The following is an 18,108-nucleotide window of genomic DNA, read 5'->3' on the forward strand; positions in this document are numbered from 1 at the left end:
CTACCTTGGGACCTCATTTCACAAATCACAGCAATTCATGTCGGCCAAAATCCCACCCTCTCTAGCTACCGTACACGTCTCTGTCTCTTTGCCATAGATGAATACGAACTGAGCTGGTCGATCAAGGGTGTAATGCTATTTGCTAACTCATTTAGCAGAGATAGCCTTACAGCAAAAGAATGGCTTCGATTTTGCTTCCAGAAAGTCTTTGCTTTCCTTGCTGGGGAGGGCTAGTTGTGTTAACTGCCTTAACATTCATGGTTTATCAGATTATGAGTCACCTGCAGTGCTACTGTCAACAAGAACCAAAGGTTGATATTCCTCCAGGCACGCAAGGATTACCGTTGATCGGCGAGACCTTACACTTCATGGCTTCCATTAACAGTGGCAAAGGGTTTTACGAGTTTGTCAGACTGCGCCGTCTCCGGTATCACCTACTCCTTCTCTTTTGTTTTTGCGCTTAATTAATAAATCGACAAGTTAACAACATAACGTGCATGTCATGAAATCGTAGATACGGGAAATGCTTCAGGACCAACATATTTGGGGGGACGCATGTCTTTATATCGAGCACGGAGTCAGGCAAGGCAATTCTAAACAATGACTTGGGAAAATTCGGAAAGAGATATATAAAGTCTATTGCGGAGCTAGTGGGAAATCAAAGCTTGCTGTGTGCTTCACAGCAACACCACAAACTACTTCGTGGCCATCTGGGCAGTTTGTTCTCTACTAATTCTCTTTCGGTGTTCATCAAACAGTTTGATCAGCTCATTGTCGAAGCTCTAAAATGCTGGGAACATCAAAGCACTGTGGTTATACAAGTTGAAGCACTGAAGGTATGCAAAAAAAATCTAAACTTATAAAAAGCTACAGAAAAAGAGCGAGTAAGATTGGATATACAATCAATTTTACCCTCCAAAATTTGCACGTTATAGAAATATGGATAGGTAAATGTTTACCAAGCTAAATATTATTAATCACCGATGACAATTTATAGTAAAAAATCCATAATTTCTAAGCAGATAACTGGCAAAGCAATGTGTAAGATGTTGTTAAGCATGGAAAGTGGATACGAGTTGGAGGTGTTGCAGAAGGAGGTAGCTCATGTTTGTGAAGCTATGCTAGCATTTCCTTTAAGGTTGCCTGGGACTAGATTTTACAAGGGCCTTCAGGTAAACCTCACTATTCAAATCAAGCCCACTGAAAAGCCCTGTTTCACCTAATGGACTTGTAGCCCACATATATTGTGTCTATCCTGCAAAACTTAACCATCTCATAATCTTCAGGGGAGGAAGAAAATCATGAGCATAATTGATCAAGCAATGAGAGAAAGGAGAAGAAGAGGGTTAAAAGCTAATGAAGATGATCATCTACAACAAATTTTGAGAGATGAAGCAGACGGCCATGGGCTAACAGATGAAGAGGTCAGAGACAATATATTAACCATGGTAATTGCAGGTCAGGATACCACAGCCACTGCAATGACCTGGATGGTGAAATTCTTGGGTGAAAATCCAGAGGTGCTTCACACTCTCATGGTAACTAAGTTAATGCTTGACTAGCTTTGTTTGTTGATGATTTCTTCTTCGATTTTTATTGCTTCATAGTCAATTTTGTACTGCTTGTTTGATTATCACAGAAAGAACAACTTGACTTGGGGAGGAAAACTTCGTCAAAGTCATTTCTAACACTGGAAAGTATTAACGAGATGCCTTATGCTTCAAAGGTAGAAGATACTGTTATATATATCAGGAATAAACCATTATTTCTAAACACATTTAATTAATTAATTTGAATCAAGGAGTGGAGTATGTGAATTAGGTAGTGAAGGAATCCCTAAGGCTGGCCTCAATCGTGCCTTGGTTCCCAAGACTAGCTCTAGAGGATTGCGAGATGGAAGGTTCAATGAATTTCATTATTCATACTCTATAATTTCATATGATGAAATGAAATGATTAATTAACATAATTCACATGGTATGTGTTTTTGTTGGTGAAGGATTTAGGATCAAGAAAGGGTGGAACGTAAATGTTGATGCAAAATCGATACACCTTGATCCGACGGTGTACATCGATCCCGACAAGTTCAATCCCTCGAGGTTTGATGTAAGAAATCGTTCATTCACGTACCACATTCTTGCATAAAATGTTGGGATCTCCCTCGAGTAATTTGTAAGAAATAAAAACATGAGCATTGCAGGATGAACATTCAAAAGGAGGGTACGGCAGGTTCTTAGCTTTTGGGATGGGAGGGAGGACATGTTTGGGGATGAACATGGCTAAGGCTATGATGCTAGTTTTTCTTCACCGACTCGTCACTACTTACAGGTCACTGTCTGTCAACTTCTTCAGTTTTTCTGTCATCTTCTTCAGTTTTTCGTTGTTATTGAATTTGAGACCTATATATCTACCATTTCAATAATCAGCATGGAATATTATTGTGGAGGAAACTATAAGATATTTATACTAGTCAAGGTTTGATGGCGTCGGTGTGTTTTGTTCTTTCATGCTTCTGGACAATGGCTGAACCACACAAAGCAAGTAGAGTGGTCAGTTCACTTCTAAAAAGAACAAAAATTAACCAAGTCCTGTAGTTTGATAAAATGCTTCAAACACTAATTTCGCAAACTTCATGCTTGATATGAAGATCGCTCTGAAACGACCATCGTTAAGAGAACTATCAAATTCTTTTACTAAACAAGCTCATAGTGAATGATGAATTCATATGATCAGGTGGAAGGTGATCGATCAAGATTCGAGCATTGAAAAATGGGGGCTCTTCTCAAAGTTAAGAAGCGGATGTCCGGTGACTGTGACTCGTATCAACGAAGATATATACTAGTGTAATGTAATTTCCAAATGATATGTTCCAAGTTGGTTTGGGAAAGATCAAGCATCATTTCATTTCAATTTATGGTTCGTATTAAGGTTGTTCATGGGACCAAAAACTCGTCCTCTTCCTATTTGGGGTTTTCGACAGAATGAAAAAAGAAAATCCCTCTAAAACGGGGCAAAAGACAAGGACTCCAAATTTGACCCTAGAATTTCTTATCCGTCTGTCATCCATTCCATACTTAGTTTTTGATATAAACTTTGGGATCATTCAACTAAAGAACAACACAAGGTAGCTAACCCGGCGCTAGCTAATCCAATTTAGGTTTTTTTTTGTTTTTTTGGCGAGAATCCAATTTAGGTTTAGGGTGGTAGAAACAGCCACCAAGCTAAATCCCATTATCATTGTCTTCAACTCTTTATATGCAAACAAATTCTGCTCATTGCAAAACGCATTGTCCTTAAACACTACCAACATACCCAAGGACCCCAACTATTATATCTAAGTACTTTTCTGGGCTCTAAAGGGAGTCATTAGTGGATAAAGAAAACCTTTTCTTTCTATTCCACTCATGGTGCTCTTTTCATAATTTCTTGATTTTTTTCTTCTCTCAGAATCTATTAGTCATATAATAAGTTTTCTGATACAAATGAAGGTAAATAATTAATTAGGTGTATTTTCAATATTTCTATTCAATTTTGTTTCTGTTTTTTATAAAAAAAAAATTGAATAAGTTGGTGGAATATTTGTCTGTTTCATTCTTTAATTAATTATATTTTATCTAAACTTTACTTAACATAGTAGAAGCTCTCCTATCAATTTATTCATCTACTTCACCATCTCATGCATGCTGCACTTTTTTCATTGTATATATACCTCTAATTAAGGAACTGCATGTTAGATTGTTAGGCAGACTAAGTTATTTAAACGCAGACAGTGACATACGAAAAATTATTTCACTAAAGCTTAGCCTAATAAACCAATTACGCACATGACCCCTAATATCGACACTTGGAAAAGACTAAGCATTTGGGATACTAAATGTATAAGAACCAAATGCATAATGTCATAGATTGGGGCCAGAAATCTTTTTTTGAGTACAGAGTAATTATTCTATGTACTCAAAACACCACGTGACATTATCATGTGGTGTACCCGACCAATTATATAACTCAGATTCATATGATAAAAATAAGTTGCAGCATGGATTATATTAATTTCTTCTATTTCATTTGGGACACATTCTAATATTGTTTCTGATGTTGACTTATCCAATATATATATGTATACATTTCCCCTCTTCATTTGTTTAAAGCTCTCATAATTGTGATCAGATGTCACCAAACTCTAATATGGTCTTATATATGAAATCCTTTATCTCTGTTAATGAAGTATACACATTTTAATCCATACATGCATGCCTTTCATATAAAATGATGGTTATTGCTGTACTGATAAGGACTGAGTTGTGGATTCAAGGGGGACAAGAATATTATTGCTCAGTTGTTTTGTTCTGCTGGAATCATGCAGTATACATACAAAGAAGAACAACTAGATGATAAAATAAACTGCTTAATTATATATAAAACTGGAATTGCTGCAGATCAATAATCTATCTTGGGGTTTTTGACGTTTTTTGCTGCTGTACTCAAATTGTTATGAAGTTGGAAAAAGCTGGTATGGATGATCCAATCTAACAGAAACACACGTGTCCCATTTAGGGTTCTTCGTTTGTGGATTGGGGGGGGGGGTTAATTTCTGGTTTAGGGGTCACTGTACGGATGGAGTGGGTTGGCCAAGCAAAGCAAAAATAATTGAGATGGAAGCTTGAAAAGCCAGCACCATCACCAAACACCAGTGTAGGTACGTGGTTCATATAAACAAGTTTGTAAAAGTCTTAAAAGGCAAAAGAAGGCCTAAAACTAAAGCTTCTTTTCTATTATGGCTCTTTTAGAATTTGGTTCTTGCTGCCAATATATATCAAGTGGGTAAGAAGCAAACTGCGTGCTTCATTGTAAATTAAAGAAGCCTTGCTAGCTCTCCTAATAATTATGAAGTCCTAACATATACGACTTGTACTCCCACACCACACCAGCAGAGGCCAGGGAATTGTTAATTTTCTGCAACCACCACTAAATAACAGATCTCCTTTCTCTTTTCTTCGATGGGTCTCCTTGCCTAAGCCACTGAAATAGATGGAAATGAGAAAGCAAAACTTGAAAAGATCAAACGATGACAAAGGGACTTGGAATATCAAAGACGTGTACAAACTCAACAAAAGCTTCAAAAAATCAACTGCAAAGATGTTGTGCATTGTGTGTCATCTAAAATTCTGAATAGGTTATTACTCTTTGAGGCATTAATTTAATCAAACAATATATGTTGCAGATTAAGTAAATCAGTTTTATAAAGCAAGAGCTAGCTGCACATGAACAAAGGATTTGGATTGTTGAGACATCTTGCATTGTGTGTCATTTGTGTGTCACTTAAATAGTGTGTTATTTTTTCGGTCAATTTATAAAACATGTACACAGTGTGCACTCAAATTTATATACGACTAATTTTATTAAGTCGAGGTCTTTTTAAATTGTTGAGATCGCAAGAAGTAGCCTATTAGCGGATGATGGATATTATGCTAGTGATTTGAAAGAATTGAAACAGCTATACCTATACTAATTGGTGGGAACTTTGCCATACCTGCACTACATCTTGTGTGTAAGAAATTGACAAACTAACCAAAGGTTAGTGTAAGTATAATCATGAGAGACCCAAAATGGAAGACATGGCGGGCAATCACCATTAATAGTTTAATTCAACAGAATGCCTAAAGTACACAACAAAGTGACTTTCTGCAAGAAGAAGATTACATCAATCCCATTGAGTATGGTAAATCATTCCCTACATTATTAGCTACTATAGTTTAGTGCTATCATGTGCTTGCAAAAAAGCCTCAGAACTCGGCTTCAAAAGTATAATTCAATCATAAATTTCACTGCTTCAGAAGAGTAAATTAAGAACAAAATAATGATGAAGTGACTGGGAAGCTTACAGCATTGTCTCAGAAATTGTGGAGATCGAAGAAGCAACAACATGGGAATTACACAGCACGGAAGAAAATAACTCGAGAAATAATGATTTGGCGCGTAGGTCGTATAATTAACTTTTTTCTTATAAATAAGAAGTTTTAAATTCGGAGAAAGCAAAAATAAAGATATTGATCTGAATCATTGATTCCCAAACCAGCCACATCCTCCTCCTCTTCTTCTGGAAAAACAATCCAATTAAGATTTTTTTTTTTTCCCAGTTTGGTTTGGGTCTGTATTTTTGTCATTTGCTTTTGAAGTCTTCTCACAATAGAATTTTGCCCCAAAACTGAGGCAACTTTCATCTTGACTATTGACCCTTTGTTTTGTTTCTAAAACCATAATTTTAAGTGGCCCTGTTTCGGATTACAGACGATCAACAATTCAACATATTATTCTTGTTGGCTAATCAAAATTGACCAATATTTTTGGTAGTTCTTTCTCAGAATCTCACAGCACCATTTCAAATTGATCATCTTTAAATCTTCGTCAACTCCCTTCTTACTCCTCAAGATAGAACACACCAATCCACTATGTCACTACTGAACCATGGGAGCTAAACTATACCTAGAATTGAACAAAGAATTGAAGATAGATATACCAATAAAGTGCTAAAACTCACATAGGATTTTCATTACTTTTAATCTCTGAGATCGAGACAATGGTAAAATACATGATGATGATTTACACGATGTCTCTGCTAAGCCTTGTAAAACAGGCCACTACTAGTTCGTACTTAGATTAAAATTACCAGTGAAATATTACCAGCAAATTACCTCCTTTCCTACTTATTTAACTAAATTTGTACCAGAATATGAACCAAACAAACAGAACCACGTATCTGTTTGTTCATTCAACTGTCCTCAAGCCTCTGAATCATCTTCTTCGAGTTAATGATAAGCTTCAACCTGCCGCTGGAACTCCTCATCGGACTCTTCGAGTTAATGAAAGCCTCAACCTGCCGCTGGAACTCCTCATCGGACAAGTCCTCCACCGAGCTCCGACTCTCCGGCTCAGTTTTCCTGTGCATCTCTGTTACCGATCTCTCCAAACCCTTCTTAGGCTTTCTTCTCTCCTTCTCGAAACTCTCCGATTGTGTCCTCCGGTAACTCTTCACCTTTTCGCGTTCCTCACCACAACCACTAGTATTTGTAGTAACTGCGGAAACCGGAGAGACCACAGTTTTACATTCAGTAACCGCTTTGTCTTCACAAACCGGCAGAGATTCCACATTCACATTCTCATAGGATTCAGTTCCTTTCAAGTTTGATACTTCCTCCGGCAACGTAGTCGTCTCTGTTTCAAATCCGGCAACCATACTCCGGCGAGAAACAAAGCATCCGACTTCTTTGCCCTTCACTAAATCCTCCTCCGCTTCCGGAGTGACTAACTCACACTCCTTGCGGCCACTCCGGCGAGCAGACTCCACGTTAGCGACGTACTCGCCGTAAATATCGCGCTCCGCAACTCCTCCTCCGGAGTTGTTGTTTTCACCGGACAAAACGCACGTGACGACAACCAAGGCATTGAGAAGCAGGAAGACGCAGAGGTTGCTGTTGAAAACGGCAATAAGGAGTTGGCGGGGAGCGTCGAGGCAGAGCGCGTAAGAGAGCGGCGCGAGTGGCAAACACGCCTTCAACAACCACCGGAGGTTCTGGCGCCACATGTAACGCCTCATGGCATTGACTTTCTCGGCCTTGACACTGTCGAAGTCGACGACTCTCTGTGAATCCATGGTTTCAACAAAAATGGCAGATAGAGAGAGAGAGAGAGAAGAAAAAAAAGATTGTGAATGCCTTGAGGGTTTGGTATTTGCTTCTTCGTTTCTATGGCGATTGTGATGTTTTGGCCCTTTATATAGAGCTCAGGGAAATCATTCGATTTGAATATTGGATTTTATTTGAGAAATAAAATGGAAAGTTGGTCATAATAATACGCGTACAACTAGGTGAATCAATCATGTAGAACTACTCTGAAATTTTCTACGAAAAATTGCGAATTTTCCTAGTAGATAACTGTGACGGTGTGACTTGACTTAAGTCACCTAACCAGAACAGGACCGACCGACCGACCGAGCCCGTCAAGAACGTTATCTGAGTGGATAAATGATAGAGTGAATAATGGGCTGAGTAACTTGGCCCAGAAAGAACTACTTATTTGAACCTGAAAACTTCATTGGCAAGTTAGATCGAAGATTATTTTTGGCAGATTTTCAGTAGAGAGACCAAGGTTCAATTTTATGGAATAGTTTCTCCATAATTAAGGATCTCGAAGAATCGGATTTATGCTAATTCCAAAGATCATTTTAAGTGATTTGGTCAAATCTTGCGATGAAAATCATCAATAGGAAACGATTTTTACATTATTTCTTGCCAAAATCATTGTTTTTGCACAGGAAAATGATGGATATTTATGGAGTGTGTGTTTGGTTGAAAAGAAAAGAGAGACAAAGTTGGGAGTTGGCGACATGAGTTTGATTGAGGGAGATGATGAAACCCATGAATAACAACTTTTATGTTAGTTTTATTGACAAGGAACCCATGAAACACTGTAGTAAGTTGATGTGCCAAGGAAAAGCGAGAGAGAAGAGAACAAAGAACAAACCCTCCACGGGCAGAAACACAAAGGGATTACTTTTTGGGTACCTAGAGGTTCTCATTCCTTCTCCTTCTTCGTCTTCTTCTTTTTTTTTGGATAGCCACTAGATCTTTCTGATATTATTGGAAGTTGATTCCATGCCTTGGATTTTCAAATATAAAGAACTTCACTTAGTTAATATTCAACATGTAGATCAATGTGATTGTGATGTGAATGTCGATGCAAATCTAAAATAACTAGTTTATTAGCAAATACTAACAAATACTTTTGTTAGAAAATCTTCCATTGATGTCGATTTTGATACTAAAGATCAAACCAATACCATAAAATGAAATCCCGATCTTGACAAATTATATTGCATGAAGTCATGAGCAATTGGCCATATATAGAACATCCTTCCAAAGCATTTTACCCCCAATTCTCATTAGCTGAAACTTAAAAAACCTTAATTGTTGCAAACTTTCCGCTCTCAAACGGAAGTAATGGTTTGTTTAACACGAGAAGTAATTGAGATTAGGTAATGGTCGACTTTGATCGTTAAAATATATCCTGGTAAAACTTTACGGTAGGATTCGTGTGCCTCATAAGATAAATTAAGGTTGCAAAGAATCTTTTAGGGTTTATTTGTAGGTCCACCAACACAATTATGCAGAAAAATATCCTCATCCGATCCGTAGCCAACATTGAATGGATCATGTTTCTTCTTTACCACGTACTCCCTATTATTATGTAATTTCCCTTTTATGCTGTCATTTTGTTTCACTAATCCAACATCTTTTGTCTTCGATTAACGAATAAACGAAGAAAAGACGAAGAAAAGGGAGAACCATCTCATTTTTGTGTTGCTTGGACTTTTACAATAGAATGTAAATACACGATCTCCTTTAAGATCGAGACGGAACTCACCAGAAGAGAAGAACAAAGACAAATAAGATCACCATGTTTTCTGAAAGTGGCAAATTAAGTTTGAAAATGAGGGGAGTTTGGCCGTTTAGGCCGGTGGCCATCGGTGTGTAGCTGAAGGACCAACGGTGAGGGAGAAAGAGTACTGGGCCATTGGCACCCCAAAACTGGCCACGTCTATGAGCGTGTGAGGTTGATGAACTCGACCACAAGCAACTGCATTATTTTATCGTCTCCGTTTTGGAGTATTCTATGGGTTTTACTGTTACTATCTCCTCGTGTCAAATTTCCAACGGAAGGAACAAACGTGTAGGTGGAATGGCTTTGTTATTACTTATTAGATAAGTATCAAAGCTAAGCTACTAGACTTCGTTAGAATAGGGAAAATGCTTATTTGTCCAAAAAACATGGATTTTAAAGTCATTTTCAATGAAAATCTTAATCACATTAATTAGGGTTCTAAATAAGCTGCATCGATCAGTATCAGAGTATCAGACCATTGCATTCTAATGAACATAGACTTGAAGCAACTTTTCAATCTTCAAACTTGCTGTGGCGGCTCAACCCGCTGTAAATTCCGATGGATATCGAACCGTGATAGTACCGGCAAAAGGTAGGCAGCGATGAATCGTCGACTTCTTTTAGCTGAAGTGCTGAACCCTAGCCTAGATGGGATGCATTGATATATTTGATATCAAATATTGCGACCTCGGAAGAGGAGGTACTGGGTTGGACCCGAAAAGTCGAAAACAACTATCGAAAATGGGCTATTATATCACCATGGGGCACCGTGCACGTTAGAATATGATACTTGACTCGAGATTAATACCTTATCACTGGACAGGCCTAATGAGAACAAGCATGAAGCATTTCAAACATAACGACTTACTGAAGTGGAGGTTGTGAACTCTACACAGTTGAATTCAACAACATGCAGTTGAATTCGTCATGTTCATGTTTATCGAAATCGATCAGCTTGCATGAATCCGTGTGATTAACATGAACGAAATCGATCCACCTGTCTACGGCGAGAAGAATTGGGTTTGGATAATCACTGATTTCGGCCTATAAATAACACCAACTCAAGGCCCATATATGAACTCGGACCCTGCCTTACATATATGAACTCGGACCCTGCCTAACACTTCGAGAGTTCGAGAGCAAGAGATCAGAAGCAAAAATGGCTAAGCTACTTGGTTATCACCTTGTTTATCCCATCCTCTTCCTCTTCATCTTCCTCCTCCTTGCATCGACTGGTAAATTTTCTTTCACTAGTTTATGTGTTGTGTGTTTGTGTGATATATGTTCGAACTCTTAAGTGTTGTGAGAAATTGTCTGCGATTTGCGACATGCAGAGATGGGAATGCTGGAAGCAAGAATCTGTCAAAGGCGGAGTAAAACATGGACAGGGTTATGTGCGAACACCGGAAACTGCCATCGTCAGTGTAGGAACTGGGAAGGTGCTCAGCGTGGAGCTTGTCATGCTCAATTCCCAGGGTTCGCATGCTTCTGCTACTTCAATTGTTGATTTTCTATCAACCACAGCAGCAGCCAGCAGTTTCTCTATACTCTAAGCTGTGATGTATATCAAGTTAGTAATGTGTAAACAGAACCTACATCACTGCTACTTGCCTACTTCGGTGCTCTTTTCTATAATAAGCAGCCAAGGGATGCTAGTACAGAACCACTAGCTACTTCTGTTTTAGATAAGCAGCATAGTAACACTACTGCAGAACTAGTACTTCCGTTCTGAGTTAGAAATACGCAGCTAAACACCGCTGCGCTCTGCTGTTTGACTCCTAGCTTTTGTAATATAACCCGCACCAGAAATGTGTTTTCTTCAACCAAATGCTTTGAGATTCACACTCTATAGTCTAACATGAGCAACCAAATCAAAGAAATCAGCTAATCTGGCAATGGTATCAATATGCATGCAAAATTAAAGATTTCTCTTCAAGTTCAAACTAACTGAAACATAAGCAGATCATTAACACAAAGACATAATAACCCTGCATTCCACAGACAAAAAAAAAAAGGTTTCTCTATAACGCCTTTCGCCTTAGCTGCTTAACCAATATAGTTCCCCAGCACCATCTTAAGGTCCTACAAATGTACGCATATTCTTACCATGGATTCACAGTCATGCTATAGGACCAAGAATAAACATGCTCCTAAACTTATTATCGATTGAAGAAAAGAACCCGTCATTGCGAGAAAAATAGGAGTATGCCAAGCACAAAAACAGAATCAGCAATGAAATTCAATTCTATTCCATTTCACAAATTACATACCTTGAAGCTTGAATTTATAACATCACCAAAAAATCTCAGACAATTGAAGCAAATAGTTTTTTTTTTACTTTTTCTTGCCTTTAGAAGCCCCCTTCTTCCTAGAAGGCAGCACAATCTCTCCTTTGAGCACCGGAATCTCCATAATCTCGGTCAGCCCGCCGTACTTCTTCCTGAACTTCTCGACCTGGTCGTCGTCGACCAGCAGACCCGACCGGTTTCCGAGGTAGAACGGGTGGTTCCCCGACCAGACATCCACCACGTACTCCTTCTGGGTCCCACCTGTGGTCATCACCAGTTCTCCTTTGCAGTACACTTTGGCGTCCTCGTAGAACTCCGGGTGTATTTCCTTCTTCCGGCACGTCACCACCGGCCGGAAACTCCCGGACCCAACAACGACGTTGGGGACCTGAAAAGACAACTAAGGGAGGGTGAATTGGACTGGTGGAGATGAAAAGGTGGAGGGTGTTTCGGGAATTTTACCTTCTTGGGAGGGAGGATTGCCGGGCGGGAATGTCCTTGGAGGAAGGCGTTGGTTAAACTGAGCGCCATTTCTGTCTCGGTTTCGGAGGGACGGAGAAGATGGATTATGATGAAGATGAAGATGAAGATGAGGTTTATGTGGTTCTGTGGGCGAAGTTACTAAATTGCCCTCTGATTGCGCTATTATCAAAGTGTTGTGTAAGCTTGTGGGCTTTCATCTAAGTTAATTGGGCTAATCTGGAGGAGAGTGTATACTGTGGAATAATGGGCTTCATCAGAAGCTTTTCTTTTAAAGAATTCTGCTCAAGTTACTTGGGCTGAAGCATCTCATGGGCTAAGTTGCTTGGGCTGAAGCGCCTCGTGGGCTAAAAACCCTTATATTTGTCGCCTAATCTTTCCATTATTGGAGAGGATTGCTCAATATGGAAAACCTAAACCTTCTTCTTGGAGCCCCTCTTGAGGTGACGCCACGTGGCAGAAAGTTCCACCAATGGCCGCATTGACGAGCATGGTGACAGTATGACTCATACAGACATGAATTTTCTAGTCGCTGCCATGTGTATTCTGAATTTGAAACCAAGAATTGATATGCTGGTGGTGACTCACAAGCTAACAGGCAATGGGGTAGGTCTAGATATTTTTTCTTGTCCGGAATCTTCCATATTAGTTATTACATAGAGTAAGTTGTTGCCACGTGTAGGGTCCCGATGATACTTGCATTGCCAACATGAGCAAGAAGAATGGGACTAAAAGTTTGCTGGACCTTTGCGTTTGTGTGTTGCATGCTTGGCGTTTTGATCATCTCATGTGCTCAACATGTGTTTCAACCTTATAATGCTCATGTACAATCCACAAATTAGAAAAAAGGCAAAGAAAAGACTACAAGAATGTTTATTGATAGAGCAAATATAGAGCTCTTGATAGGTGTTCGTGTTACCTAAATAGTTCTAGTTCCAATCTCATCATGGGCAAAGTACCAAAACTTCCAATAAATGTCAAAAACATATGATTTTGACCGACCAAAATCATATGTTAAACATATGTAAACAAACGTGTCATGACTTTGTAGGACGGACCAAATTTTTCTTGTAATAAATTCAGAATGAAAATTAAAAGAATTATTCGGTATAGTCACCGTCAGTACTAGAAAAGTTTATCTCAAGATAATTAAGCTTGTACATAATATTCGGAACAAACAAAAGCTTCAACTATTTTCTAGCACTTGATAGTTGAGTTTAAATAGTTGCTTTGTTGTTCATTAGCTTAATGCCGATTTGATGACCCAGCATAGATCTGGAGAAGGATGAAGAGCCAGATGTGCTATCTGACAAATGCAGAGATACTGTTTTTCTGATGCAAAATGCAGAAACAGGTACACTGATTACTGAAAAGGATCGCATGTGGGTCGTGCCAAATATAAGCCGTTCGTTTCTATACGGTTCATATGCAAAGCTGGGTCTCTTTCAAGTTTCAGACTTGAGGGTCGACATCGTCACTAACGTTAATTTCTTGCAACAGTTGGAGCATTATCATATGTTCTTCTTTGTTTTATGGCGGGAGATTGAGACAACAACCTCCATCAGTGTATAAGGTTTAATAAGAACGATGACTCGCCATGCCATATTCTAGAACATGTATCAAAATATATAAGTAAAGAAAGCCGAGAAATGTTGAATCGGTTATGAATGTCTATAAGATTCGAAAAACCGATTCACTGTATGTTTTTCGAATGAATGTATAAAGATTTTGTTATTTTTGTACCATTTTTTGAAACAAAGATAATAAAGGCCAACCTTGATCAATGAGTGAAGTTGGTCTGCACAATAAGTGATGATAAAGAGGGTTTTACTCATTCAAAAAGAGAAGGCGATTGAGTTGGAGAGGTTAAGCAAAGCTAGACCGTTGAGGCACTCGCGCAAATCTCAGAGTGGCATTATTGAGAATTGCTAGGTTTCTCGTTGTTGTTGATGGAAATTGGAACTGAGTTGACAACAGGTGCACACCCTATTATTAAAAGCAAGGTTTGGTCATATTGAGATTTTCCTCGTGACCTCTCCTCAGTCCTCACTCTTTTCTTCACCAATCCCCACCTTCATCAACTCAGCCTCATTGCTCCGGCATTCACTCTCTTCCACTTGCCACTTTTGGCTCTCTCTTATCATTTCAACTCTTGGTGATCACAACGAAGCTTTCATCTGTTTTGGCTTCTGGGGTGTGTTTTTTGCTTCTATTAATAGTGTTTTTTTTTTCTGATCCGGGAATTGCTGAGTTTTGCCTCCGATCTGGGACTTTATGTCACTCTTGTGAAAAGTGCTTCCTTCTCTTTCACATAAAGCCAGAGTTAGTGGAAACCATTTTTCCAAGATTCCTCTGTTTTGCATTTGAGAGTAATAAGATCTCTCTAAAGTAGTTTGCTTGTTCACAAATGGATTCTTGCTGTGCGACTCTGAAGGCTAATGCCCTTCCGGTTAAAGTCGGAGGAGGTCTTAGGAACCAAAGTAATGGCTTTTGGGGTGAGAGAATCAAAAGCAGAGATTCGAATACCCAATTGTTCAAAAGTGTGAAATCTGAAAGGAAGATCAAGTCTGGTGTGGTACACTCTATTCTTACTTCTCCTGAATTAAACCAAGACAATGTGGTAAGTTTGATCCATGGTGCTCAATATAAGCATTTGAGGATCAAAGTCCTTGAAATTTTATGATTTGGGTAATTGAGAATCACTTTGTGCATTTTTGGGTTGTTTTTGGTTTCAGACTTTTCAGGCACCATTATTTGAGACTCAAAAAGCTGACCCCAAAAATGTTGCTTCTATCATTTTGGGTGGAGGTGCTGGAACTCGACTATTTCCACTCACCAGCAGAAGAGCCAAGCCAGCGGTAAGATCACTCACTAGTCACTACCATTTTGTTGTTCAATCTAAGCTTTCCATATTGCAGAATGGTTTCGTATTAAAACGGTAAATGTTGTCCATTTGATTGACTAGGGACTGAAGTTCAAAGTTTTTAACATAATTCCTTATGTATTGTAGCAGTACTACTTTTGAAAGCATTACATAAAATGGGAGATTGATTGAGTTTTTTCTTTCCCAAATGATCATCTGATTTTCAGGTTCCAATCGGAGGGTGTTACAGACTTATTGATATCCCAATGAGTAATTGCATTAATAGTGGCATCAAAAAGATATTTATACTAACACAATTCAACTCTTTCTCACTCAATCGTCACCTTGCTCGTACTTACAATTTTGGAGATGGTATGAATTTTGGAGATGGGTTTGTGGAGGTAAGATGGCAATCATAGTGTCTGCTTGTTGCAATTTATATTGAAATTGTTTGATGAATCAAAAGGCTAATATATGGATGCAACAGGTTTTGGCTGCCACACAAACACCTGGAGAAGCTGGGAAAAAATGGTTCCAAGGAACAGCTGATGCTGTAAGACAATTTATATGGGTATTTGAGGTATGTTGTTATCAATGTGCAAATACACACACACACACACACACACACACATATATATATATATATGTTGAATTAGATGCTAACAAACTAATGGGGTTTTTGGATAACTTCTGTAGGATGCTAAGAACAAAAATGTTGAGCATATAGTGATATTATCTGGCGATCACCTCTATCGGATGAACTATCTAGATTTTGTGCAGGTGATTATTTGCTACTTAGTGCAAGAGTTCGTATTTATAACCTTATATCATATCCTTCTTATTGATGATTGTTATACTCGCAGAGACATATTGACACAAATGCCGACATTACAGTTTCATGCATACCCATGGATGAGACGTAAGTTGCTCAAATTTTGATGCCATAGTGTTTCAGGCTCAGTATTGAAGGTTCACAGACTGCCTGATATTGTTTCCTATTTCATGATTACATGACATCAGAGTCTTGACTTACCAACACAAAATTATACTTAAGTACATAACTAAAAGTTCCTGGTTTCAGCTTTTATCGTTCATTTTGAGTAATTTGGAAGGTTTTCTTCACTTGTCCAGAGTTTTATAAACCTCCGCTTCCTTGATTTCACGTCGAAACTGACAAATATTTTTAATTTTCTTGTAGCCGTGCATCAGATTACGGGCTAATGAAAATTGACCAGTCCGGTCGTATAGTTCAATTTGCTGAGAAACCTAAAGGCATCGATCTAGAAGCAATGGTAATAACTGCTTATTTTGACAGCTTTCGTGTCTTCCTCTAGACTCGTAGTTTAATTGAGGACTTCTACATCTATAATGCATCAACCCTTTACCTAATTGTTATTTTTCCTTTTTGCATACGACTCAATTCACGCTGCAGCAAGTTGATACCAGAGTACTAGGGCTTTCTGAGCTAGATGCTATGAAAAATCCTTATATCGCATCAATGGGTGTTTATGTGTTTAGAACTGATGTCCTTCTAAGACTATTAAGATTTAGCTACCCTTCTTCCAATGATTTTGGCTCTGAGGTTATTCCAGCAGCTGTGAGGGACCACAATGTCCAGGTGAGATAGCACTTCACACAAAAGTTTCTTCCTCTTTTATTTTATCAATGAAGGAGGACAAATTATATATTTTAAGTAAATAAGTTTTCGAAGTTTTTCTTATATCTTATCTAGCCACTAATACATTGTATGCTCTTACATAATCAGGCATATTTGTTCAATGACTACTGGGAGGATATTGGAACTATAAAATCGTTTTTTGATGCCAACTTGGCCCTCACAGAGCAGGTTGGTAATGAACACTAGGATTTAGAATTCTCGCAATTTTGGATGTCAGATAATTTGGATCAAGTTGTTTAACTAGTATATATCAAAAAAGTTAACAACTACAAATTAGAAAATGGCATTCTAATTCATTGGTCTTTTGTGCAGCCTCCAAAGTTTGAGTTCAATGATCCAAAGACACCTTTCTACACCTCTCCTAGGTTCTTGCCACCTACTAAAGTTGAAAAATGCAGGGTATGTTGGATAGGTAAATTTACTTTGTGTCGTAGGCCGTAACTTTGTAGCTCATTGCCAATTGATCTTGGCAGATTATGGATGCAATAATATCGCATGGTTGCTTCTTACGAGAATGCAGTGTTCAACACTCCATAGTTGGTGTGCGCTCACGATTGGAGTACGGTGCAGAACTGAAGGTGAGCTTCCTTTGCATGCTCCTTTCTTTAGTGGTTTGATCGTGTACTCAGAATTGTTTTTCCTTGCCTCAGAGTCAGCACTGATTTATTTTGTTATGCAAAATCATTTTTCAGGATACTATGATGATGGGTGCAGACTACTACCAAACCGAAGAGGAAATTGCATCTCTACTAGCTAATGGAAAGGTTCCAGTTGGTGTGGGAGAAAATACCAAAATCTGGTAAACATGACTAGATTAACCCCTTTATTGCACGTTTGCAAACACCTAACAAACAACTAAGACAAAGAATAAGAAGCAAAGTTACCAATCTTAATTTTATATCAATGATCTATTAAGTTCTTACCTATTTCTTTTGTATGCTGTTCTGCCTGTCAAATTTCTTGCAGGAATTGCATAATCGACAAGAATGCCAAGATAGGAAGAAACGTGGTCATCACAAATGGTGATGTAAGTATTTAGGCTCTCGGAACTTTAAAAGAAACTGTTAATCTAATCATTGTTTATTATATTCGTAACTCAAACACTGATGAACAAAATGCTTTAATTTCTCAGGGAGTTGAAGAAGCAGAGAGACCGGAGGATGGGTTTTACATTAGGTCTGGAATCACAGTCGTACTGAAGAACGCTACCATTAAAGATGGAACTATCATATAAACTACAAAGTTTAGTACTGGATACATCTTCATAGAGAGCCACATTTTCAGTACTTGGTCGAACTTGGTTTGTGGCTTAAACATGCAGCTGGAATACTTAATTTATGTAAATTACTAATTCCTCTCATG

The 18,108-nt window shown here is 38.4% G+C and overlaps 4 protein-coding genes across 4 annotated transcripts; 3 read left to right on the plus strand and 1 right to left on the minus strand.

The window, feature by feature from the left end:
• Positions 1-218: 218 nt before the first annotated feature.
• Positions 219-2,841, plus strand: LOC101304166 (abscisic acid 8'-hydroxylase 1-like). The gene is made up of 9 exons (XM_004293151.1): positions 219-427; positions 515-836; positions 1,023-1,172; positions 1,287-1,538; positions 1,640-1,726; positions 1,822-1,900; positions 1,999-2,125; positions 2,229-2,327; positions 2,733-2,841. Exons 1-9 carry the CDS (start codon positions 258-260, stop codon positions 2,839-2,841), a joined length of 1,395 nt encoding a protein of 464 aa, XP_004293199.1. The 5' UTR covers positions 219-257.
• Positions 2,842-10,543: 7,702 nt separating this feature from the next.
• LOC101292279 (defensin-like protein 19-like) lies at positions 10,544-11,243 on the plus strand. Its single transcript, XM_004291806.1, has 2 exons — positions 10,544-10,672; positions 10,772-11,243. Exons 1-2 carry the CDS (start codon positions 10,597-10,599, stop codon positions 10,942-10,944), a joined length of 249 nt encoding a protein of 82 aa, XP_004291854.1. The 5' UTR covers positions 10,544-10,596; the 3' UTR covers positions 10,945-11,243.
• Positions 11,244-11,605: 362 nt separating this feature from the next.
• LOC101292571 (50S ribosomal protein L31, chloroplastic-like) lies at positions 11,606-12,273 on the minus strand. The gene is made up of 2 exons (XM_004291807.1): positions 12,188-12,273; positions 11,606-12,113 (listed from the first exon to the last, which is right to left on the minus strand). The coding sequence occupies exons 1-2, from the start codon at positions 12,254-12,256 to the stop codon at positions 11,772-11,774; spliced, it is 411 nt and encodes a 136-aa protein (XP_004291855.1). The 5' UTR covers positions 12,257-12,273; the 3' UTR covers positions 11,606-11,771.
• Positions 12,274-14,240: 1,967 nt separating this feature from the next.
• LOC101292866 (glucose-1-phosphate adenylyltransferase large subunit, chloroplastic/amyloplastic-like) lies at positions 14,241-18,080 on the plus strand. The gene is made up of 14 exons (XM_004291808.1): positions 14,241-14,825; positions 14,941-15,063; positions 15,296-15,469; positions 15,556-15,648; positions 15,765-15,848; positions 15,932-15,987; positions 16,267-16,360; positions 16,501-16,686; positions 16,834-16,914; positions 17,059-17,145; positions 17,220-17,324; positions 17,439-17,545; positions 17,713-17,773; positions 17,879-18,080. Exons 1-14 carry the CDS (start codon positions 14,613-14,615, stop codon positions 17,978-17,980), a joined length of 1,566 nt encoding a protein of 521 aa, XP_004291856.1. The 5' UTR covers positions 14,241-14,612; the 3' UTR covers positions 17,981-18,080.
• The last annotated feature ends 28 nt before the right edge of the window (positions 18,081-18,108 follow it).

Source organism: Fragaria vesca, linkage group LG2 (assembly GCF_000184155.1).
Source record: "Fragaria vesca subsp. vesca linkage group LG2, FraVesHawaii_1.0, whole genome shotgun sequence".
In the NCBI taxonomy this organism is placed as follows: Eukaryota; Viridiplantae; Streptophyta; class Magnoliopsida; order Rosales; family Rosaceae; genus Fragaria; species Fragaria vesca.

Coding starts and splice junctions, on each gene's coding strand:
- LOC101292279 (XM_004291806.1), top strand. CDS start 10,597: ATGGCTAAGCTACTTGGTTATCACCTTGTTTATCCCATCCTCTTCCTC. Junction 10,673..10,771: donor CCTCCTCCTTGCATCGACTG/GTAAATTTTCTT, acceptor TGCGACATGCAG/AGATGGGAATGCTGGAAGCA.
- LOC101292866 (XM_004291808.1), top strand. CDS start 14,613: ATGGATTCTTGCTGTGCGACTCTGAAGGCTAATGCCCTTCCGGTTAAA. Junction 14,826..14,940: donor AATTAAACCAAGACAATGTG/GTAAGTTTGATC, acceptor TTTTGGTTTCAG/ACTTTTCAGGCACCATTATT. Junction 17,774..17,878: donor TGGTCATCACAAATGGTGAT/GTAAGTATTTAG, acceptor TTAATTTCTCAG/GGAGTTGAAGAAGCAGAGAG.
- LOC101304166 (XM_004293151.1), top strand. CDS start 258: ATGGTTTATCAGATTATGAGTCACCTGCAGTGCTACTGTCAACAAGAA. Junction 837..1,022: donor TACAAGTTGAAGCACTGAAG/GTATGCAAAAAA, acceptor ATTTCTAAGCAG/ATAACTGGCAAAGCAATGTG. Junction 1,539..1,639: donor AGGTGCTTCACACTCTCATG/GTAACTAAGTTA, acceptor TGATTATCACAG/AAAGAACAACTTGACTTGGG.
- LOC101292571 (XM_004291807.1), bottom strand. CDS start 12,256: ATGGCGCTCAGTTTAACCAACGCCTTCCTCCAAGGACATTCCCGCCCG. Junction 12,114..12,187: donor CAATCCTCCCTCCCAAGAAG/GTAAAATTCCCG, acceptor TTGTCTTTTCAG/GTCCCCAACGTCGTTGTTGG.